The following is a 24,969-nucleotide window of genomic DNA, read 5'->3' on the forward strand; positions in this document are numbered from 1 at the left end:
ATTTTCAGTTTACCTCATTTGTAAACCTCTTTCGAAAGAGGAATGCAAGTGTAGCTGCACCCTTGGATGTAGGTTGGGTCTTGTAAAGCAAATGCAATATATGCAAGAGGATGAGAAAAATGCATGGCCAGATGTAAAAATTATTGCCAAATTACAGTCTTTTTGCATTATTCACACGGAGAATATGGCTGGTAATGTCAGACATAACAGTTCAAGTAACTAATGCTATGGGAAAACCTAATAATCTATGCTTGGATTTGATGCAGTCCTGAAATTCTTTTGGTATCCCAATACTATCTTTAGCACCAAGCCTGGCCTTAAGGCAAGGTGAGCAAGGCAGTTGCCTTGAGCCCCAGGCCTTCAGGGCCCTATGCCCACCGTCTGGCCCCGCTGTCAGCATGTCACTGGCTGCTCCACCTCACACAGGTTCCACTCTCAGTTTGCCTTCTTGGGCTCTGCCCACTGGCCATGCCCTGCTGGGCCAGCTCTGCTTAACACAGTAGCTCCCAACTTTTCCAGACTACTTTCAGGATTTCTCTTGTGTGCCCCAAATGTCACTTCACGTAAAAACCACTTGCTTACCAAATCAGACATCAAAATACAAAAGGCTCACAACATGTTGTTACTGGCTTACATCCTCATTTTTACCATATAATTATAAAAGAAATCAGTTGGAACATATATATTGTGTTTACATTTTGCTGCGTAACATATATAAACGAGTAATTGTATACAATTTTAGTTTTCATGACTTTGATAGAACTTTTTATATAAGGGGTACGTACATACCCCTGGTTTGGAACCACTGCTGAAACAAAAGCACAAGGGGAAAAAATGTTCCAAAGCTTAAAATTTACCTCAATAAAGAAAAAAAGAAAAGGAGGAAAAAGCCTTCTAAATACACACAAGTTTTTTCTTATAGTAACTTATATATTTTTCTATACTTTGGTATACTAAATCCATTATAATCACAGGCTATGTTTACATGGCCATTTATCTCAAAATAACAGCAGTTATTTAGACATGACTTTGGCAATGTCTAAATGCTGCGCATGGTATTCAAAATAAATTTGAAGTAATGGGTGTGTTATTTTGATTTTGGTAAACCTCATTTCCTGAGGAATAACACCAATTTTGTAGTAGGCCATAAGGGCCTCTAATGGCACTATTTCAAAGTAGTGCTACCGATCCAGAAATGTTATTTCAAAATAGCTGCGTGCTATTTTATGTTTGGTTATGTTATTTCAAAATAAGATATTTCAAAACAGGGCTGTTATGTAGCTGTAGCCACACTGTTTTTTTTAATAACATACAAAATTTTGTGCCAGGCCCAATAATGCTATTAATATTCTCTTAGGCTCTGTCTACACTTGCATTCTCTTTCGAAAGAGGCATGCAAATAAAGGAAATTGAAAATGCAAATGAGGGACATATTTACATACCTGACACCTCATTTGCATTATCTTATTTCAAAATAGCTTCTTTTGAAAGAAGAAAACCAGTGTAGACACTGCTCTTTCAAAAGTAAACCCCATCTTCGAAAGAATCCTTCTTTCCTTTTTTTATGGGAAGAAGGATTCTTTTGAAGATGGTGTTTACTTTTGAAAGAGCAGTGTCTACACTTGTTTTCTTCTTTCGAAAGAAGCTATTTCAAAATAGGAATATGCAAATGAGGTACCAGATATGCAAATATGCATCACATTTGCATTTCCAATTTCCCTCATTTGCATAGCTCTTTCAAAAGAGGAATGCAAGTGTAGACACGGCCTATAAGTTTACAGTATACAGTACTACTGCTGTTGGTGAATAAAGTACCCTCCACACATTTTTGTTTGCTTCTCAATATCTAATCTTGTTTTTCTTTAGTGTTATGCTAGGTATACCTCTCTATTATCCAGAATATTTGAATATCCAGCAACCTCCCAGTCCCAGGGCTGCTGGATATGAAAAAGTTTACTGTACAATATACCCAAAACCCAATCAGTCTCTGAATTAGAACTATTGAGATATAAAATTGCCAAACCAAGAGTCTTAAATTTTCATGTTTACCAACAGACTAGAGTATGTTTTCAATGTCAGTCAAAGGGAAATCAGATCACAGCTCACATTATACTTAATCTCCTGCGTGCCTGGTGAAGATTTATACAAGTCTCTTCTTTGGAGGAACCGTGTATAGCATAAACTAGTTTGGAGGCTGACTCACCCTGCATCATCATTCATCAACAGTCTGACAAAGGTCTTACTGAACAATACACATCAACACACCATATTCATGCTGACAAGTACACAAGTGACCAGATACAGCAAATCCATGATTATTATAATACCAAATACTGATCTGAAGTGCATCCCATTGATCAGAATAAATGTGAACAGCAGATAGTCTAAATTTACTAAGGCTGACAGTGTGGCTGTCTCTTAAGAAATACCAGGAGACAATTTCTGTCTAGCAACTAATTGTTATAGGGGCACATATTTGCTCTTGCTGTTGATGGCACAAGAAACATGTTTCTATCTTAGCACAGTATGTATGTTTTTGTCAGTATGCACTGTAGTATAAGTCCTCCTGCAGCAATGTTACTGAGCTAGCATTTGTGTAAAGTAAATAAATATGCATAGTACAATCCAGCAAAGTATGTGAAAATATAAACATTTTACAACTCATCTTCTGGAAACAGACAGACATATCTGGCTTACAGTTGCTTGGGCTTCTTATTTTTGCTGGTTTATTACAAAGTCATTTATAGCATTGCAAACAATTGTTACAGTTTTAGTTTGAACTGGTCAAAAATAGTAAGCAGATTTTGGGAGAAAAAAGTAAACATTTTCATTTTGATGGCTGAAAAATAAGCATATTTTTATTTATTTGAGATTGTTCAAAATGGTATTTACAGAGAATTTTCAGGATCTTATCTTTTCCTGCTAGGTCTTCTCTTTTTTTTGTTTGTTTTTTTCCTTTCACTGCTTTCTTCTCTTTTATCATGGGAAAATGGTGGCGGGGGGGAAAGAAATAAAAAATCAAGAAATATTTATTTTTCAGGTTCAGGAATATTAAAAAATATGTTTTCAATGAAAGACCAAATTTTTTAGTGATCAAAAATTGCCTTCAGAAAGTTTAGACCCACTCTTGTTTTAATGATGGCCACTCTATTTGCCTTTGAAAGTTGGTTTATTTGCATACATTTATTTTCTTTTTGCAAGTTCCCAAACAAGAGCAAATAAAGGCTCTGTTTCTATAAAGCAGCACTGGCATATCCTTGTCACTGCGTAGAGACCTACTGAAGTCAGTGGAACTCCCTATGGCTGCTGGCTTCTATATGTGCAGCTCTTCTTGCATATTTGTCATCAATGAGATTCACAAACCTCTTGCATGTAGTACTCTGATTGGACCTACCATACTCTGGTTAAACTGTCAGTGTGGGTCCTCCCAGGGAAGAAAAGAAACCAAGCAGGAGAAGGAAGTCCTAGTGCCAGAGAGCATAAGTACCCGGTCAGTGACTGCATCAGGAGTGTTGAAGCAGAAGACTCACCCTTCTCTTACCTATCTCACTGAGAGCTACTACAGGTTGAACCTCTCTAATCTGGACCTGTTTCATCCAGCAACATCTGTATTTCAGAATGATTTTAGTTAACAGAAGACCATTTATCATGGGTGTGGCCAAATTTCCTGTCGTCCCATAAAGTTTGTTTACAGCCATCAGTCCTGGCTCTCAGTTTACTGTTATTTAGCTCTAATTTACCCCATATATCTTCTAAGAGCTCAATACACAGCAAGTGTTTGGAATGCTGCTAGACTATTCAGACCTCCCTTAGTCTGGAAAATTCTCTCATCCAGCACCAGTCAGGTCCTGAGGGGTGTCAGATTAGAGAGGTCCAACTTGTACTCTTAAAAAAAGGGGAATGGGAAATGAAAATGAAGGTATGGAAGAAATTGGTCCATAATATTAATAAGATAAGTAAACAAAGGAGGGAAACAAAATGAAGGACAGCAAAGTGTTTCTGGGAGATGGAAGAAGAGATAGAAGAGATAGAAGGGAGAAAAGAAAAAGAAAGAAAACAAGGACGCACTTCCTTTTGCACACACTCATAGGACTCACACACTTAAGAACAAAATGCTGTTTGTGTTGCTGTATTTTGTTTGTGATGTGACATACAGACTGAAGAGATTAGGAATCCTGGGATCTACAAGGACAAAAAAGGGAAAATTATGATCAAATATTGAGGAAACTAGAAGACCTGAAACTAGTTTATTTTTTAGCGTGTATGTACATCTAGTATTTTCACTCAGGAAAAGAAAAAATAGAGAGGAGGAGACTTGTCCTATCCTAGGGGTCAGCAGCCTTTCTGAGACAGAGTCTTGAAACTTGAGCTTTTGGCCTCTATGTATTGTCGGAGTGCCAGTGATACTTTTTATAGTCCCTAATAGTCCTGCTTAAAACAGCTTCATTAATAATGAATTATGACACAGACCTTTATGGTTTAGGTGTTGGTTGGTAGCATTAGCTGATTGTTTGTTAATCTACAGGTGGCCTGGCTTTCAGCAATCTCCTGGCTGCACTGGGGAGAACAGGAGGGACTGAGCTGCCATGCTGCAAGCTGATGAAAATTGGTTGACGTGCCACTCTTGGCATCCCTACTGAGGGTTGCTGATCCCTGTCCAATTCTGTTAAACAGTGTCTGAATTTAATTATGGAAGTATATGAACTAAAACTGTCTTACAGATTTTTTTAATCAGTTTGTAAAGCACTTGGGATCTATTACACTGACTGATTCTTTTCTGTGCAGCTGAAATCAGGGATTGGAAGTTCTAATGCCTTGCTATGAATCTCTATAGTCAGATTAATTTTGGTGTTTCTGAGCCAGTATACCAGTTGAATAACTGGCAGTTTATGTCTTTATCGTGTTTGAGATACTTAACTGCCTGTTGTAATAAAGTACCATTTCATTTTTTATCTCAAGTTTTATCACTTAAACTGTTTTCCTCCTGTTAATGCTTTCCATTTTTCAGTAAACAAGGGTACTTCTGGATTTGCTCATCCATAGTGAGATATATAATTAGTTTTATTCAGTAACCAACTTTAAAAACGAGCAAGAAATTATTGTAAATTCAGTGCAATGCGTTTTCCATCTCCTGCACACATTTAACTCTGCTGAGAGCTGTGTTTGTGTCCTGAGAGGCAGTAAGCCACTTGCTGAAGAGAGTTTTGGTTCTGTTCAGTTGCTTGACCTGGAGAAAATTTCCACACAAAACAGTTTGCAAAAATGTATTGGTAATTCATCATTAAGGGCAGAGTGCTTGAACTATTTCATCTAAAACATTTTTAATCAGAGCTGTAAGTCTTTCTGACTTGTGAACTGTTCATAACCCAGGCATAAATTATATGGATTTCCATACTAATCATAATTGAGTAATAAAATTTGTTTAATGCCATATTAGGTGCATCTTTGAATATTTGATATTTTGCAATCAATCTTTCTATTGTTCACCTAAGCATATTTTCCCCTTCTGAATGGATGATGTACCCATTCTAAATAGGAGCAGTGCCTTAAGAAATTTGTAGGGTATTAACTGACTCAGGGAGAAAGAGCACTTTACAGGGAAAGATAGCAGGAGACAGAAAAGTTTCCAGATTTATTTTAACCAGATGGAATATTCTACCTAGCTAGACTCATTCATCCCAGCTATCAAAATGGTTTTATTCCCTCCTGTTTGATGGGAAAATGAAATAAGTTTAATTTTCTCTTGCCAAATAATCTTAAACAATTGTATGAACATTTAAAGAGGTCAGTGAAGCAATTTCTGTGCCCAAGTGTTTGTGTACATGCAAATGTATTTACAGTGCATTTTTTTTCAAAGAAAAAAAAAGAAGCCAGTACTCAGCTATTTCTCTGGCCTCTCCCTAGCCAATCCCCTGGCTGGGGCTACAAGTACCTGCACGTAGCGGTGCAAAAAAAAAAAAAAATGCAGTGTTTTTGTATAATCGTTGTTACTTGTGTTCACACAATGAAAGCTTTGTATGGCTGTGCTAGGAGTTTTGAAACTAGGACTATTGATGCAACAGTTTAGCTATATAATTCAAAACTGTTTAAGCATTGTGGATGTGCAAATTGCATTCAATTGGTGGAGGGTTATATTAGGACTGCTAGCAAGGTATCATTCAGCTTGTTGTCAGTTTCTAAAGAAATCAAGTGACATACATGTAATTCTGCAACATCTAGCTTGACCTACGGCAACAGTCGGGCAGTTAATTTAAATAACTTTTGGCAGCTATTTGGTGGAAGTTCATGTTCAGATTTTTTGTACACATAATCACAAGGATTTGATCAATCAATTTTTATTGGTAAAAAATGTCTTAGGAAAGGGAATTTCAAATGCACATTTGAAAACATTCCTAGAAACAAAAGGTTAAAATTTCATGTGGAGATTTATGTGTGGAGTTTTCTGCACTCTCATCCAGTCAGAGCAGAGAAAAATACTTTGTGACTTAAATGATCACACACTATTTAATGATACACCTCCAATTTCAAACATCTGTGATCAGTTTGGAGAGCAAAATACTCCACAAAGAGTTAAAACAAATACACTGCGGGAGGTATAGCTCTTGTGGTTTGCACATTGGCCTGCTAAATGCAAGGATTGTGAATTCAATCCTTAAGAGGGCCATTTATGGATCTGGGTCAAATAGGTTTAAAATAAATCTGTCAGGGATGGTGATAGGTGCTGCTGTGTGTTCAGGGGAATGGACTTGATGACCTTTGAAGGTCCTTTCCAGATCCATGAGATAGGTATATTTAAAAAAAAAAAAGGCAGTCCTTTAGCACCTTATTTATGAGCTTTTGTAGGGAAGACCCACTTTGTCAGATCACTCCAAATGGCTACCTCTCTGAAACAAATTTGTGGACACTGTAATGTCCACAAATTTCGCAGTGTAAAACAAGAGTCAATTTTCAATTAAGTATTATTCAGTTGTTTGCCTTTTTCAGACTCCTGCCTCGGAATTGAAGCACAGGTTGTAGATGGTGTTTTAGTGGTATAATATATTTTCACAAAAGGAGGAGGCTGGGACGGTAAAACTCACTTTTCGTAGAACATACACTGGGAACTAAACTCCAGTCTTTCAAGTAAAAGTCTAAGCATGTTTCCCTAGTGTTCTCAATGGCTAAAGAAAAATAAGTTTGAGGAGATAGTGGAAAACCCCATATTTTCACTGCAGGTTATTTATCTTTTAAATTTGAAAGCTGAAAGTGTCAGAGTCTGTGGTGGAGAACAATATAGGAAGTTTTTAATATGAGTGGGAGAATGAGGGTAGAGTACCTGAAAAGAAAACTGGAGAGATAACGTTAGAAGGCAACTTCTGTTACTTCTGGGAGAAAAATTTGATTTTGATGGTAGATTGTAGGGATCAGGAAATCTGGTGAGAATTGCTTAGTAAGGAAGTGTGGACCTAGCAACAGATAAAGATTACATTTTGTACAAATTGAAGCTTGCTTTTAATACAATACTATGACTGGAAGAATAAATATATCAACAGTTGAGTGGATTACATCAGAGACTGGGTTTATGCATATGATCAAACTTAGGCCTTACAGGTGCACGCGCGCATTGCAACTATATGAAAATGTAAGAACGTAAGAATAACCATAATGGTTTAGACCAAGCAATGGTCCATCTAGCTGAGTATATGTGGTCAGTGCCAGATGCTTCAGAGGGAATGATCTGCCCTGTTATCCAGACCCAGCTTCTGGCAGTCAGCAGTTTAAGGACTCCTGGAACGTGGGGTGACATCATTTAACCATCTTGGCTAAGAGCCATTGATGGACTTATTCTCCATTAATTTATGTAATTATTTTTCAACACTGGTTATGCTTTTTGGCCTTCACAACATTCCCTGACAATGACGTTCCACCAAATCACAGTGTGTTGTGTGAGGTAGTACTTCCCTCTGTTTGTTGTTAACCTGTTGCCTGTTAATTTCATTGTGTCCCCTGGTTATGTTACTGTGTCTGCTGCAGACCACTTCTAGACCCACACTGATGCAGATCTTTATGCTGTTAAGGGCACATGCACCTGTAATTACAGGAAGGCTTTTTCTCAGCTGTGGTTAAAAGCCTGACCACTATAAGTTCATTACCCAGTCTGCCCGTCCTTCATATTGCAGAGAACAATGCACCAGTTTTTGTTCCTGAGCCCATTCCCCAAGCACTTCTGGTGAAACAGGCTGTTTTAGGTAAAGCATTTGTGTATAACAATTTTATTAGCTACAGAAAGATGGATGATAAGTGATTATAAGTAGTGAACCTACAGATCTGCATGTGTGAAGACTCAGCAAAATTATCTGTCTGAGCTCAGCTGTTGACCCTGTTACTCCACGTATAGGATCCATTGCATAGAGTAAGAGACATTGGCACAAACCCAGAGAGGCCTGATCTGCACCAGGGAACACTACACCAGGGAAAAAAGTGGACTCTGATACATTGATTCTAGCTATGTAAGCTTTTTAAATATATAGGAGTTGACTCAATCAGCATCTCCCCCTTATAGTTAGTTGAAGCAGGCTATTGACTATGCATAGAGAGGTAGGCATTCTGTCTTGGCTGGTACATCCCATTGCCCAGATCAGTCTTTGTTACTCTGGTATTGCATTGTAGAGGGATCAAGGCCAACTGATAATGTAATTTCCCCTTTTATACCTTCTTCCACTTGTCGCACAGATGTTTTGCTGTAGCATGAGTCAAGCAGGGTATGTGCTATCTCGGGGCTTGTCTACATTCGCAAGTTAGTGTGCTGTAACATTCTTGCTTGGGGATATGCACCTCTCTCCCCTGCTTCCCAGAGCACTACAGCAATGTCAATGTCAAAAGGTTCCTAGTGCTGTTGGCTACTCCACTCGTGCAAGTGGACAATGTAGAGTACTGGGAACTTCTTAACTCCCTTGTGTTGACCACTCTGCCACATTAAAATGCTGCTATGGCAGTGCTTTAAACTTGAACATGTAGAAAAAGCATCTGAGGGGTTTCCATTGTTCACAGTTCCTGTGGCAATCCATGTGAATATTTGTATTCTTCCCAGGACCTTTTAAATGTTATATCTGAAAGGCTGCTTTTGGGCATTCCCAATTTCACCACATTTTTCATTAGCACACACAGCAAAACTTCATGAATTCATAATTATGGGACATGCCACTTAATTAATGCCCGATGACTGAGATTTTTAAAAGGATACCTCACAAGGCGTACTTTGTACAAGATACACCATAAATATATTATTGCCGTATCATAATATCACTATGGCAAATATGTTGTACACAGAGCCTCAAGCGTATTATGGGAAGGAAGTGAATCACACTTTCTTGTGCACTTTCTCCACCTCTAGCCTATCCCCTTCAGTCTCCTTTCTAAGGCTATGTCTAGATTACAGCAATTTATCAACAGAAGTTTTTCATAGAATCATAGAATCCTAGGGCTGGAAGGGACCTCAGGAGGTCTTCTCATTAAAAACCTCTAGGTTTGGTTCTGATGTTAGGCTTACTGGTCTATGACTGAGAGCATTGCATTTCGGTGATTTTTTTTTTTTAAAAATCAGCGTTACATTAGCTATCCTTCAGACAGCTGGTGCAGAGGCCAATTGAAATAATAGGTTACATACTAAGTCATTCCGCAATTTCATATTCTTTCAGAATTCTTAGTGAATGCCTTCTGATCTTTGTGACGTATGACTATTTAATTTATCAGTTTGTTCCAATGCTACCACTAATTGACAACTTAATCTGGGACAGTCCCTCTGATTTGCCATCTACAAAAAAGGGGCTTATGTGGAAATTGCTCACCCATGCTCTGCAGTGAAGACTGATGCAATTAATGCATACAGCTTCTCCCTAATGGCCTTGTCTACATTAAATGCTCCCTTATCACCTTGATTGTTCAGTGACCACACAGATTGTTGACAGCCTTCCCACTTCGGATTTATTGCTGTTATTTTTTCTGTCTTTTATTAGTCTCCCTTCAGATACATTTTGGCATGCCTAATTACACTTTTACACTTGACTTGCCAGAGTTTAGGCTCCTTTCTGTTTTTCCCAAAAAGATTTGACTTCCAATTCTTACGGGATGCTTTTTTGTCTCTAATTACCTTTTTACACATCTGGGCATGGTGGCATATGTTGGTCCTTTATGTTTGTTTATTTGGGGGGTCTATAGTGATTTATGATTCTTTTAAAAAAATTCAATGCAGCTTGCAGGTATTTCCCTCTTGTGACTGTTAATTTAAATTTCTCTCTAACTTCTTAAGTTTTGTGTAGTTCTCCCTTTTGAAGTTAAATTCTACCATAGTGGATTTCTTTGATATTTGTACCTCAAGAAGAATGTTAAGTGTCATTACATGATTGTTGTTCATGGGTTTCAGGACTAACTTCTGCAAGAAACAGTTATTAATGATGTCTAGAAAGTTTATCTTTCAATCCTGTCCTGAGGTGACATACAACATCCATATGGTGTTGGTTAATTCCCATTATTATTGGGTTTTCTTTTGTCTATAGCCTCTCATCTGTAAGAGCTTTTCACAGTTATTATCACCTTTCCAGGCAGGTGGTTGGAGTCACATTCCAACTGCTTTACTCTAGTGATTCATGTATAGAAATTCTGTGGTACTGTTTAATTCATTTAAGATTTTAACTGTGTGACTCTATGCTTTATCATTATGCCACAGACTAACAGATTATAAAGGAAATGTAAAAAATGGCACTGCAAATCAGTATAACTGGAAAACAAGCAAGTCATCGATGCTATAAGATTGCAACCATGCTATGGTGTGTTTCCTTACTTTTGCACTAGCAGCAACTGAATTCAACACTGATGTAAAATAACTTTATCTAGGTTCCATATCCCTTATGAGTCCTCCAGTAAATGGAAACAATGCCTAGATCCCTTAAAAAATTCAAAAGATGACAATTTTCTGAAGTAAGTAAAGCATGGTCTACAGCTACACTACAATGCTCTTTCGAAAGAAGATGTTCTGCAAGAGATCGTCCAGAAAATCGTCTTTTGAGATAGAGTGTCCCAACAGCCCTTGTTCATTCGAAAGAATGGGCTAGAGATTGAAAAGTCAGGTGCCAGGAGGACTGCTGTCTTGAAAAAAAGGGTCCACAGAGCATTTACACATTTTCTGTAGAAAGTAGCTTTCCAAATAAGGCACTCTTCCTGAAACAGGAATGGAAGAGTGCTTTTGAAAGGAGCTCCATGTCCTTTTGATTTAATTTTGAAAGAACATGAGTTGTGTGTAGACATTTTGCTGAATATTTCAAAAGAATTTGCTAGCATAGATGCTTCCATGTAAAGGTTATACAAATTTTATACCACCTGACTCTACATACCAGGATAATGATGTGGGTAGGAGGACATCTGATCAAATACAAGAGAAATGTCCAATATACCTGTTATATTCCTCCCGGAGAGACTGAAATTTAAATATGCAATGTACCACCCAGTAAGAATTACATTATATTTCCATAGAAAACTCTTGCTGACATCACAAATTTCCACAGCGAAGTTATGATACTCCATGTATTAATATTTCTGCAATCTTTAATCTATACATTTTTATGTTGAGGCACTGGTAGTTTTTAACTCTGTTCTTGTTCTTGTCCCCAGAAGTCTTTCTTCATGCTGCAGCCCAGGACAAAGAAGTGGAATGCTACACAAGAATGCCTTTCGGAGGACTCCCCCCTTACCTCGGGGTAGGTTCAGTGGAATTACAGGACCAGCATATCAACAACTAGAAGAGTCAAGAATCACAGATCAGGATGCAATACCTTGCCAAGGGTGAGTGAGAAAAACAACTGAAGCAAACAAATGCATTATCAGCCGCAAAATAAAATAAATAAAAATCGCTTACCAAGAAAATCTCCTTTGGTATTAAACTGCTTGCTGGATTTCAGGCCATTATGCATCCAATGTACAACAGTAAAAGCAAAAGTACATTTTCAACATGTTGGCCTCTGAGAATATCATATTTGTATTTAGATGGCTACTTTTTATTGTCTTTCAAAGTCTGCAGAAGAAATGATCGGCATGGCTGAAATGAATACGCACTTGTCCTCTTTTATAGATACTGTTTTCCTCGTGTTCCGATATCATGATCTGAATTCTAGTGAGTTGTACGCAGCTTTGTCTCTACCACCAGTACTGACTAATTGTGGGAAAACAAACAGCTGAAAAGTCCATATTTTGTTTACTATTATAAAACATGGTTTCTTCAATACATTTGAGGTAGACCTTTGTAAGATGACCTTTTCAGTGGCCTTTGCTCTTTAAAATGGACAGAGTGAGTCAGGAGCTGTTTTTAATTTTTCAATCCATGCTCAGTAACAGAGTGGAAATGGATAAAAGTGTCACTTATTCTTAAGGCTTGAATTTCTGAAGTTGAGCTTCCTTTCCACACAATAGGTGTTGCAGCTGCTAAGCTCCTCTGAAATCTGGTTCATAATATTTAAATATTCCACAGTTGTTGTTCCCCCCACCACAAAAAAAAAAAAAAAAAGAAAAAGAAAAAACAAGAGCCAGCAGATCCTGTACAAATGCAAGTCTTGCTGAAAGAGGAGGAAAGATCTGGGATGTAGAAGGTAAATGTCACGGGTCTGGCACTTATTTCACACGAACTGTTAGAAATCAAGATTAAATGCACTGAAACCTAGGTAGTTCCACTGGTATAAAATGGATGTCAGATAGAATATAATCAGCCTCCATTATTTCCAGAGTGACTATGTGCAACATCTGAAATGAATAAAATAAGCTGAAGAGACAAAAAGGGCTTGTGCATGTGTTTATAGTTTTGAAGGTGAGAATCAACTATTATGCTTTTCTGCTTTGACCTCCTGGGTAACACAGGCCACAAGTATTTATTGGAATATATGTCTGTAGTTATAGGGTGCTGTTCGTCCTCAGATTTCTGAGTGCATGGAAGACTTCATTCTGTATATGTAGCAAAACAGTCTTTCCTTGGGCCTGGAGGATTTCATCTTAGTGGCACAGGGTATACTGTACAACAGGAGGGGAAAGTTACATTATAAACTTAGGACACATGGACAAATCATAGCGCTAATAAAAGCTGTGTCAAATCTTTTATATCCAGGCAGATCAGAGAGAAACCTATTCTGAGCCACATTGAGATAATTATATCACTAGGGACTATTGAGATAGTCAAACAGATTTATTTTAATTGTCTTTTTGGCTTTTTATTTTAACTTACCTTTTACCTAACTCATTACAATAATCCCTTTAAATTACTTAAGGGATTCTTTGGCTAACAAATACAATATCCATTGTGAAGCAGTTTTATTGTACTTCTTTAAAGTATGGCATATTTAAGGAGAGTCAGTTGCCATAGCATATCAGGGCTTTCAAGGGGCATTTGACAAAGTTCCTCACTAGAATCTGCAAAAGAAATTATGAAATCATGGATCACAAAAAAAAAACAAAAACAAAACTAAGACGTGAAAGAACTTTAACAGCAGGGTGACTTGAGGTTCCATGCCAGTGATAGTTCATTATATTAGAACAGTATACTAGAATTCTGGAAAGGGACAAAAGTGGTGAGATAACAAATGTCACAGTTGGCACAAAGTTATTTAGGTTCCGCAATGACTAAGGAACTTCTGAAGGAATTTACCAAGGTAAGTAACTTAGCAATACAATGATAAAGAAAGTAAATTGATGATAAATGCGAAGTAATACAATTTGGAAGGATAAAACCTTGGAGGATTCTTAATTAACTGTATCCACACCCAAAAAGCCTTTGCTCAGTTTGCTACTTGCTAGTCAAACCACACATGAATGATATTAGGTTACATAAGACACCTTGTGAAGAATAATACAGAAAGTATTAAAAAGATAACATATAAATAATCAGCCTCCAGTATTTCCAGATAGACTGTGTGCAACATCCAAAATTAATAAAATAAGCTGAAAGGACAAAATGGGCTTGTGGATGTTTTTATAGTTTTGAAGGTCAGATGCAACCATTATGCTCTTCTGCTTTGACCTCCTGGATAACACAGGCCACGAGTATTTATTGGAATATATATTTCTATATTTACAGAGTGCTTTTCACCCTTAGATTCCTTAGGACTTGAAATTAAAAAGTGTCAACTTCAAAAATAATAAAAAGCACAGAAGATGTACTTTTTCAAACAATGCATAGCTAGGCCACTAAAAGGGGATTGGATATTTAGATAAACCATACAGATTATACTATTTAATGCTAACAATTTTGGAAGGATGTAAAATCACACAGTCAAGGACGCAATCCAATCTCTGATTATGAGGATGAGACTGTCATAGTAGGCATCCTTCTGTCTGCATAGACTATGGATCGCGCCCTTTAAAGTTTCAATTGAGGACTTCATTTACAGCGTCTGTTGTGACTATGAAGACCCACACGAGAGTGACAGTCCTTGCTGCATCTCTTGCAGATGTAGTGGGTGTCTGGCAAGTCCTTAGTGTGCTTTCTGTGCGCTCACTTCTCCTCTGCTAGCTGTCTGATCTTCATCTCGCCCTTCTGAAGGCCCTTGTGTAACCCCTGCCTCCATCTGCTGCGGTCATCTGCTAGTTCTTCCCAGTTGTCCAGCTCGATGTCTACCTCTCTGAGGTCTCTCTTGCAGACATCTTTGTAGCGCAACTGGGGGCGTCCGGGAGGTCTTTTGCCAGAGGCTAGCACACCATACAGGATGTCTTTTGGAATCCTTCCATCGTTCATCCTGTGGACGTGGCCAAGCTAGCGGAGTCGATGCTGCCTGAGGAGGGTGTGCATGGTTGGGATTCCAGCTTGCTCGAGGATGGTGGTGTTGGTCACTCTGTCCTTCCATGATATTCCAAGGATGCGCCTGAGGCAGCGCAACTGGAAGACGTTCAGCCTCTTTTCCTGGCAGGCATACAGGGTCCAAGTCTCCCTGCCATAAAGGAGGGTGCTGAGGATACAGGTTCTGTAGGCTTGCATTTTGGTGTGAGTGTACAGCTTGTTGTTATTCCACACACTCTTGCTGAGTCTGGACAGAGTTGTGGCCACTTTTCCGATCCTCCTATTTAGCTCAGTGTCCAACGACAGGGTGTCAGTGATGGTGGACCTGAGGTAAACAAACTCGTGGACGACCTCTAACGTATAGTTGTCAATGCTGATTGATGGGGATTCAGCAACATCCTGACTGAGTACGTTTGTCTTCTTTAGGCTGATGGTAAGCCCAAAGTCCTTGCACGCTTTGGAGAACTGATCCAGCAGTTTTTGAAGCTGGTCTTCTGTGTGAGACACTACAGCAGCATCGTCTGCGAACAGCACGTCTCTGATGAGGACTTCTCGCACCTTAGACTTAGCTTTCAGCCTTGCAATGTTAAACAGTTTCCCATCAGATCTTGTGTGCAGCAAGATGCCCGCTGTTGAAGATCCAAAGGCATGCTTCAGGAGGGGTGAGAAGAAGATCCTGAACAATGTCGGAGCAAGCAGGCATCCTTGTTTGCCGCCACTCCTCATTCTGAAAGCATCCGATAATGCGCCGTCATATTGGATGGTTCCTCTCATGTGTTCATGGAATGACTGGATCATCCTGAGTAACCGTGGAGGACAGCCCATCTTGTGGAGCAGTTTGAACAGACCATCCCTGCTGACCAAGTCAAAGGCCTTGGTCAGGTAGATGAAGGCTATGTAGAGTGGCTTTCTCTGCTCCCTGCACTTCTCCTGCAGCTGCCTTAGAAAGAAGACCATGTCAACGGTAGACCTCTCTGTGCGGAATCCACACTGCGATTCGGGGTACACGCTCTCAGCAATCTTGTGGAGTCTGCCAAGGATGACGTGAGCGAACACTTTACCAGTGATACTTAGGAGGGAGATTCCACGGTAGTTGTTGCAGTCGCTTCTGTCTCCTTTGTTCTTATACAACGTTACAATGTTAGTGTCGCGCATATCCTGTGGAACCTCACCCTCTTTCCAGCACAGGCACAGTAGCTCATGTAGGGGTTCCAGGAGTGTGTCCGCGGCACATTTGATTACCTCTGGTGGTATACCATTCTGACCAGGGGCCTTTCCTGCTGCAATGCTGTCGATGGCTCTCTTCAGTTCATCCACAGTTGGTTCTTGATCCAGTTTGTCCATTACTGGTAGGAGCTCGATGGCATCGAGGGCTGCGTCAACCACAACGTTCTCACGTGAGTACAGCTCGGAGTAGTGCTCAACCCAGCGCTCCATCTGTTTGGCTTTGTCAGCAATGACTTCACCAGATTTGGATTTCAGAGGTGCCATCTTGTTCTGGATGGGTCCTAATGCCTTCCTCATACCCTCGTACATTCCTCTGAGATTACCAAAGTCGGCACAGGTCTGGATGCTGCTGCATAGCTGGAGCCAGTGGTTGTTGGCACAGCGCCTGGCTGTCTGCTGTACTGTTCTTCTGGCCTCTCTAAGTGCTTGCTGGGTACTCTGGCTCGGTGAGCGTTTGTACTCCAGGAGTGCAGCACGCTTCTTTTCAACGACTGGAATCATCTCATCGGAGTTAGCTTCGAACCAGTCATTCGTGTTTCTAGCTCTTCTTCCAAATTCACACAACTGTCTAGTGCAGGATATTCTACACCTCTGTTGCAGTAGGTGCTGGCCAATAAGGGGTGTGATACTGAGCTATCTGGAACTCAGGTCTGACCTAATATGCAATTCCTAAGTTTCTAAGAAAAAAAAGAAAAGAAAAGATGACTATGTGGTGTGGATGACAGTAGTCTCTTTTTGCTATGTACTTTTGTATTTTTAGGCTGTGTCTACACGGGCACAAATCTTTGAAATGGCCATGCTAATGGCCATTTCAAAGATTACTAATGAGGCACTGAACTGAATATTCAGCGCCTCATTAGCATTAGAATGCTTCCGACTGTGGCGCTTCAAAAGCGCGCTGCTCAGCGTGGCTACACGGGGGTCCTTTTCGAAAGGACCTGCACCTTTCGAAATCCCCTTATTCCGATTCCCCTTTTCAGGAATGTCCTCTTTTTTACATGGTAACTTTAAGAAAACCAAAAGTTTTGCAAGAAATTATTAAGATCAGGTGTCTTTCTAAAAGATATGTGTTGTTTAGTTCAACCAAAGTTAGGGGTCTTGACACAAGAGTTACTGGTTGAACTTCTGTATACGCTGTGTTACATAAGAAGTCAGACTAGAAAAATTACCACAGAGGGCTGCTCTGGCCTTAAAATTTTGGAGTCAGTGCACAATTTCATGGGTATCCTACAGGTCCTGGAGCTCTGGGGACCACCTGGGTCGTGGTTCGAACATGTTTTGACTGAGTAGTGCAAGACTATGACTCCACTCACTCGGTCATGAGAGAGGGGTGGCCAGGCCAAACCTGAGTGTTGCTATGACCACATGAGTCCAGTGACCACATAAACTCTGACTTATTCAAATGTGAAGGAAATAGGGAGTAAGAGTCTGTGGACCAAAGAAGTCATGGTGCTAGGGGGCTGGATTCGGCAGCCTGAGTGAGGAAGAATAGCGTCAGCAATGGCAAGGCAAATCTATGCCCCCAACCCCACTTGCTTTCTTAAAATGGCATTCTGCAGCCTCTGGAGTCTCTGACACATGGCTTTGCTCAGGGACCAAGTAAGGAAGACCAGATTCTTACTAGCACTGTTTGTTATACATGTACATGCATGTGGTTCTAGTGCTGAACTCTGTCATGAGACCCAGATATGACAGAAGTAAGAACTTAAGAAATTCTCATATTAAGTAATCAACCACTATCAGACTATATTGGTTTACATTTTAAAGGGTGGAATCCTGTGAAGTGTTGAGGAACTGGCCTCAGTCCAGAAAATCACACACCTACACTCTGTGTGTGTGTGTGTGTGTGTAAATCCAGATATATAGATTTAATCTTAAGCTGTTTGGCAACTTTATTTACTACTCCCACAATGAAAAACCAGAGAGATCTCATTTCTACAAGAAGCAGCAGAGTGTGGGCCTTTCTTCCATAATTCCCTGGGCATCCACAAGGTATCTCACAAGGCCGTTTAAAATTATCCAGTATGCAGTGCTGCTTGGATTAAGTCAGAAACTCTTTGGCACAGAGTATACTGTGCTGCAGCTGAATCAGGTGTTAGCAGCTAGCTCATCAAGTAGTCAGGCCAAAACTGAGAAGGGAGAGCCCCTGTAGTCCTGGCTCTCTTTAACTCCTTGGATGCCAGGCCCTTCTTTTACTCCCTCACAATGCAATAATTCAGTCAACTACAATGAATGGAAATGTAGTGAGCATGGTCCTTAGGGAATGTGGGGCTCTTTTTAATTTCTTTTTTTTTTTATCTACTCATACCAAATTATGTGCTTAAGCCCCAGTGACATGAGGTACTTAAATACTTCAGTAGTGCCATTTAAGTCAAGATGGCTACTTTTTTTGCATAAGTATCAACCTGAATCTGGGCCTTGTATTGGGAACTCAGAAACCCGGTAAGGTCAAATTACATTAAGGACAAATCTCACTTCTGTTACTCTTGTGCATTGCACATAAGATATCACTTGTGCATTGAAGAGTTAAATAGTGACATGATAATCAGATAAATGAAAGTGAACGTTTCCAGTAGATGTCCCCATCATGTCCATTGAGCTTTCATTTATGGCTGTCTCATACAAAATGAAAAAGCTAATTCTTTTTATGATTATTGCTATTGTAGGTATTCATCGACTGGTTTAAAGACTCCACAGAATACTTCAATAAATATGCAACTGCCTTCACGAGAGACAACTCCTTATTTTAACAATGTGGATCAGAAGGACGTGGTTGGATATTCTGCATCAAGGGCCAGCTCAGTTCCCATCATCCCCTCTGTGGGCTTGGATGAAGCCTGCATGCAAATGCAAAATGTTTCTGAAGTAACAGGCATCAAATGGTGCAAAAACTCCTATTCAGCTGAACTTGTCAATGTCAGTGCCCCAGTCAACAATTGTCTTATAGCAGAGCACCAGGAAGTGAAAATTTTGCTAGAAACTGTCCAGGAGCAGATTCGAATTCTGACTGATGTGAGGAGGTCAGAGGACTATGAAGTGGCAAGCACAGAATCAGAGAACAGTGTGAGTGAAAACACAGCTTTTCTGCCTATGAATCCCATGGCAAAATCAGAACGAGAGGCAAAATTTGTCTTAAGAAGTGAAACACACAGAGACTCAGCATTGATCAAGTGACTTTGAGGCAAGCAGGGGGTTGGGAAATAAAGAATCTGTGCATTCAATGCTTTGCTAAACAGGAAAGGAAGAAAATTAAATACAAATTATTTATATGCATTAATTTAAAAGCATCTACTTAGAAGAAACCAAATAGTCGATCGCCCTCATATCATAGTGTTTTTTAACAAATTATTTTTTTAAGGGAAAGAAAATTTCCAGGAGAGATAAAGCATATATCTCAAGCTTTTTTTGGTTTGAGTGGTTGTGTATTTATTTATTTTTTTATTTTGGGTTTGGTTTTTTTTTTTTGTTTGGCAGGGAGAGGTTTTGTGTGTGCGTGTGTGTTTTCCCCCAGAGTTGCCCATTCAGTTGCAGTTACAGTACATTTTTAAAATGTCCTGTTTGACTGTTATTAGGCTTGAGCTATGCATATTTTTTCAAAAAGGCCAAATCCATTCTTAGACTCTTTGGTTTCAAAGTAGAGCTGTGTTGAACTGTCCATTAGGGATTCATTCTTTGGTGAGCAAGTTCTTCTTGAGTAGCCTCAAATAATACAGGCCTATAGTTAGCCCTCCATTCTGCCAATTGTTTGGTCCCAAATTCATAATTTTAAAACAAAACAACACACACAAAAACAGTCATTCTTCCCAGTCTAAATTCTGAAGTACTCTTCTAAGCCACCTGAATCTGAAGCAACAGGCAATTCCTGATTCAGCCTGATGCTTAAGCACGTGACTTCCTTTAAGTACATGAGTAGACTTAGAGAAGTTAATGGGACAATCTTTGACCACGAAGTTCGCATGAGCTTACGTATCTTGTTAAATCAGGACATGAGCACAAGAGATGCAATGTTCAACTCCTGCTCAGAACCACCACACAGTTGCATCTCATTATGAAATGTGCTTACGAGAGTTGGATTTCAGTGAGAAAAGCAAAGATGAAAGAGTTAGTGCAAGTGTGTGTTATGAATTTTCCACTGATGGGAACATACATCTCATTATATTGTGACAAAACCACTGTACTTTGAAAATGTTAGACTTTAAAAACATTTTGAGCACTCCAAAAGCATACTTTTAAATATATTTTTAATATGGTTTGTTCAGAGAACAGCTGGGGAGACACAATCTGATCAAAATTTGGCATCAATTTGTTCATGCTGTCCTCATATTCAGTTTTTCCAATCATTTTAATTAATTGTGAATTATGTTTGTGAACTTTTAAGGCACCTTTCCTGCTGCTGTTTTGACATGGATGGGCCCATGCATTTTCACAGAGCTGTCTTGAATTTAATGGGGTTATGCAAGGGCACATGGGTTCCGCCAAAGAGATCCATTTTTAGATCAAGGTTTCAGAAAAAGAAAAATTATTTGATTGTTGCAGTTAGAGTGACCAGACAGCAAATGAGAAAAATCAGGACGGGGGAAGAGGATAATAGGGAACAATATAAGAAAAAGCCCCACATATCAGGAATGTCCCTATAAAACTGGGACATCTGATCACCCTAATTGCCGTGTCCCAGGTACTTGCTTTCTTATGGTTTCTTTTTTTTTTGTTTTAACTGTATCCGTAGCACGTGATATCCCACTAATACAGTGACCTAAATTCATTAATTACATGTGAATTACTATTTTAAATGCAGTCTGTTTACATAATTTGTTTATAAAAATTAATGAACTATAGTAAATAATTACCAGATAGCCTTCCTTGCTCATTGCCAGAAGACGGGCTGATTTATAAACAAAATTTAGAGTATACACAAAATGTATTGCAACACATACTTCTTTTGCAGCAAGGTAATTGCTAAAGTTATTAGGTGTGCCTGACTTTCTAGTTCACAAGTCTCAAGAGTGCGTTTCCAAAATAGAACAATCAATTGGTCTTGTGCTGTTGTACATTGAGCTGGAATAAAGCAATATTTCAACCTCTTTCTAGTGAACTGAAGAACTAAAAATAAGATGAAGGAATATGCCATTTATTCCACCCCGCACCCACCCTAGCTAGGGCATTAAGGAAAAGATAGCATTCACATAAGAAGTTTTTGGTATTTTTTTTTAAAAAAAGCAAAGGTAATGTCTCAATAATACATCTTTCTATGGCTGCAATCTTTGCTGTGTGTTTTCAATAAAAATATATACAAAAATCAAATTATGATTTATTCCCCTGGAGGGAGCATCTCTGGTTTTGAGAACCTTCTTCAAATGTTACTAGCTCAGCTACATTTGAGGACTGAATCTTATTGTTGGTGAAAGATCCAACCTTGCAGTTTGGAGATACACGTGCACATCTCCTAGAACTGGAAGGGACTGCAGGAGGTCATCTAATCCAGTCCCCTGCCCTTGTGGCAGGACCAAACACCATCCCAATCCCTAAATGGCCTTTTCAAGGTTTGAGCTCACAACCCCAGGTTTAGCAGACTAATGCTCAAATCACCGAGCTATTCCTCCCAGTTTGTTACGTATGGGTGGTGCCCTGTTCACTTCAACTTCACGATAAGTGTATAGGACAGATATTTCAAATTAAAACCTTTGTAAGTGGCTGGAGGTCTGGCCTTGTTGCCCTTGACTCCAACTCCATTTTGTAGGTAGAAAATTCACCCTTTGAAATGTATTGGAAACACATCACAAGATTTCTGTTGAAGAAAGAGGCAATGCCTTTCTTAAAAGAAAATGATAGTTTTATAGACTCAGAAGGCAAAAACAGTGGAAGTGCAATGTATTAAAAACTGATGTCACAGCTTACTGAATAACAGATGAAGATCTGAAATGATGTTAACTCTTCAGGTCATGTTAGAGGTGCTGTCTTATACACAGTAAAGGAAGTGTGACTGTTACCTGTTCTATTCAGTTTCATTGTGTCTGAATAGAGGGACATTAATGCTAACCTTGTGACAGCCTGGAGTGTTATTTATTGAGCATATCATTTGTTGAATGTTCCATTGTTTGAAGAGGAAACCGTTCAAGAAGATCTAGACTGGGCACCCTAATATGAATTATATGTTTCTCTAATGTAAGCATTTTCCCCTGAATGGCTGCTGTGTTTTATAGTGAATGGAATACAATTTTCTCTGAGTTCTGGCACTTTAATTATGGGGGGCTACAGACAAGAATTCATAAAGCTACACAACTCAAATACTAGCTCATATATTTGTTCCAACTTGCACTCCAAGTTGGTTTAGAAGAGGTGTAAGTACGAGCAGAATGTAGTTTGTGCAAAAAAAATTACACCTGTTTCTCAGCTGAGAAACCAGCTAATAGTCCTCCATGGAAGAATCTCTAAACTCATTGATGTACTTACAATGTAGTTGAAATTTACAGCTGATCTGTAAAGATCAAATTTGTTAGGTGTGAAAATTCACACAGACTGTTACACTTCACTGAACTGGGAGAATAGCTAATTAAGTGGTTCTAAATTGACCAAGGGAAATTAACATTTCTTAAGCATATTAATTCTAAAATAGGACCATTATGTTTCTTCCATTTTTTGCTTCTGAATACTTTTTCTTCAAAACAAGCCCCTTCTTGCTTCTCGGTGATTAAAAGGTAGAAATGTGCTGAATATAGACACATTTTTCACAGGCAGCGTGTGCACTGAGCCGTAGTACCAGCAACTTGATGTCAAAGAGGGCTCTCAAAAATGCAAACAGGTGTACTAAAGATAATTCTAAATTCTCAACACTGTTATTCAGAATTCAAACTGACAGGATGAGAGCTGTAACAAAGGGTTCAAGTCTAGTCTAAAAATCAGCAGATACCTGGAACAGAGACAGTCTCATAATAAAGCAAAATTTCCCATAAACTCCTATTTCTACAGGTAAAAAACCTAAACAAGTTTTTATGTAGCCGTCTCTTGCTTTCCTTTTGGTGCTTTTTAATTATACTTTTTTGCACAAGTTTAAATGTTTGATATCTTCTGTATTTTGAAAATTAATATCCGGTGCATCATCTTCAAAATGGCTTAAAAACATGAGTGCTTTCATGTTTGTATTTTAAAAAAAAGTCCCTGGATTTCAATAAACAGTCAGGGACAATGATGCATAAGCACTGCTCCTTATACATGATCACTTTTATTCCCAGGTAAAACACTAAGAACCTGATCCTTCTATTGCAAAACTGTCATAACTTCAATGAGAGCAATCCTGGGGCCCAGTCACAGTTAGCAATGCATGGAAAAACAAAGGTGGCTCTTTACCCTGTCTGGTCACAGAACATTTTAGGTGCTTGTAACCGGTGCTTTGTATGTACTGTGATCACAGAAAACTGAAAGTGAAATCATGCTCAATTTATTTATGTCAGTGTTCACTTTGGATGGACTAATGAATATCTTTGGCCCTCTGTGTGCAGGATTTGGACTTGATATTTGCAGATTAATCATATTATTACTATTTTTGGTATTTTAAAAAGCAAACTTGAAAAGTTCAGTCATTTAAATGTATATCAAATAGCACTGAGTTGTGTCAAAGCTCTAAAGTTCTTACTGGACAGATATTGAAGTCAGTGAGTCTTTGTCCTGTTGACTTGAGATGACATAGGCACTTGATTGGAGCTCACAAAGTATCATTTTCTAGTTTCTAAAGACCTAGCTTGAAAGTGTATAACTGAAAACTGAACCATTACTATTGTAACATGGAATGAATGGTGGATAAGGATGTAGTAGTCTGTAGTAACTGTACGCTACACACTGTTATCACAGTGCAATCTTAACAAATATATGAGCTATTAGAATTGTGTGTGCATTGAAATTGCCAAAACACAATCTACCTGAACTTATCAATAACTGAGTTTGTAAAGAAGAACAAGAGGAAAAGCTTTCAGCTTCACCCTCTTTATTTGATTGTTATTACACTTTAGTAATTGTACTGGAGGTCACCATCATTTGATTTTTGTTTATTTCTCAAGCATAATTTCTGAATCTGCTATCAGTTATAAAGGCAGAGAGATAAAAGGACAATTGTCTTGGGGCATTTTACTCCTTTGACTAATTTGCTTCAAAGAAATTAAAGAGTAGTTCCCTTTGCATAAAGGTCCTGAAAAGCAAGGGATATTTCTAGTGCTCCAGATTGCTATTTTAGTGAAACTTTTTATTTTCAACTTAATACTAATAATGTAAAAAAAAGTCACAGCAAACAAAATCTACATAATTTTTTCTATAAAGGGAATTATTATATTTTATATGTATAATTAATACTTTTTTACTGATGATTAAAGATAAATTAAGTATAATACATACCGTATGCATATGGCATGTATATTCTGTGTTTGTTGATATAGCCTTGAGCAATAGCTAATCTAATTTTATCATAAAGAGACCTTGTGCCATTTAACTTCTCTGTTTCCATCAGCACCAACTACGGTATGAATCGTGTCACAATGGATAATCATGCCTTATATATAATCTTTACCTCATCCTCTTTCTTTCCCTATCACTTGAAAGCATTCAGGCCCAATTCTTCACTCATTTACATTCCATGCAACATTACTGATGTCTACGGGGTTGCAATGGCTATGGAACAGCACAGAATGTAGACCACAGCACCATCTTCTGACACTTTAACTAATGCTGAAGTTCACTTGTCAAAATAGGAAATAATTTCATTCAGGATCTGCCTGTAGGAACCAGAGATCTTAAATTATAAGTCATGAAACAAGTAAACCTAAGTTCCAGTTCTTCAAGGATTTATATCTTTAATTCAATGCACTGTACATAGCCCCAGTTGGGGAATTTCCCAGTCTTTGCACAATATGGACTTAAGTGATTTAAAATGATAGCAAATGTTTCGCATGTCTTTGTGTCATCCT

The 24,969-nt window shown here is 38.7% G+C and overlaps 1 protein-coding gene across 11 annotated transcripts in view; it reads left to right on the plus strand.

Annotated features, from left to right (window-relative positions):
• Positions 1 to 22,786, plus strand: part of NRG3 (neuregulin 3) — a 1,029,780-nt gene extending 1,006,994 nt beyond the window's left edge. For all 11 annotated transcript variants that reach the window (XM_075000092.1, XM_075000093.1, XM_075000083.1 and 8 more), the window contains 2 exons: positions 11,647 to 11,817; positions 18,685 to 22,786. In XM_075000092.1, coding sequence (XP_074856193.1) covers positions 11,647 to 11,817; positions 18,685 to 19,192 — 679 coding nt within the window. In that variant the 3' untranslated portion in view covers positions 19,193 to 22,786. The remainder of the gene's footprint in view (positions 1 to 11,646; positions 11,818 to 18,684) is intronic.
• Positions 22,787 to 24,969: the final 2,183 nt, after the last annotated feature.

This window comes from Carettochelys insculpta, chromosome 7 (genome assembly GCF_033958435.1).
Source record: "Carettochelys insculpta isolate YL-2023 chromosome 7, ASM3395843v1, whole genome shotgun sequence".
In the NCBI taxonomy this organism is placed as follows: domain Eukaryota; kingdom Metazoa; phylum Chordata; order Testudines; family Carettochelyidae; genus Carettochelys; species Carettochelys insculpta.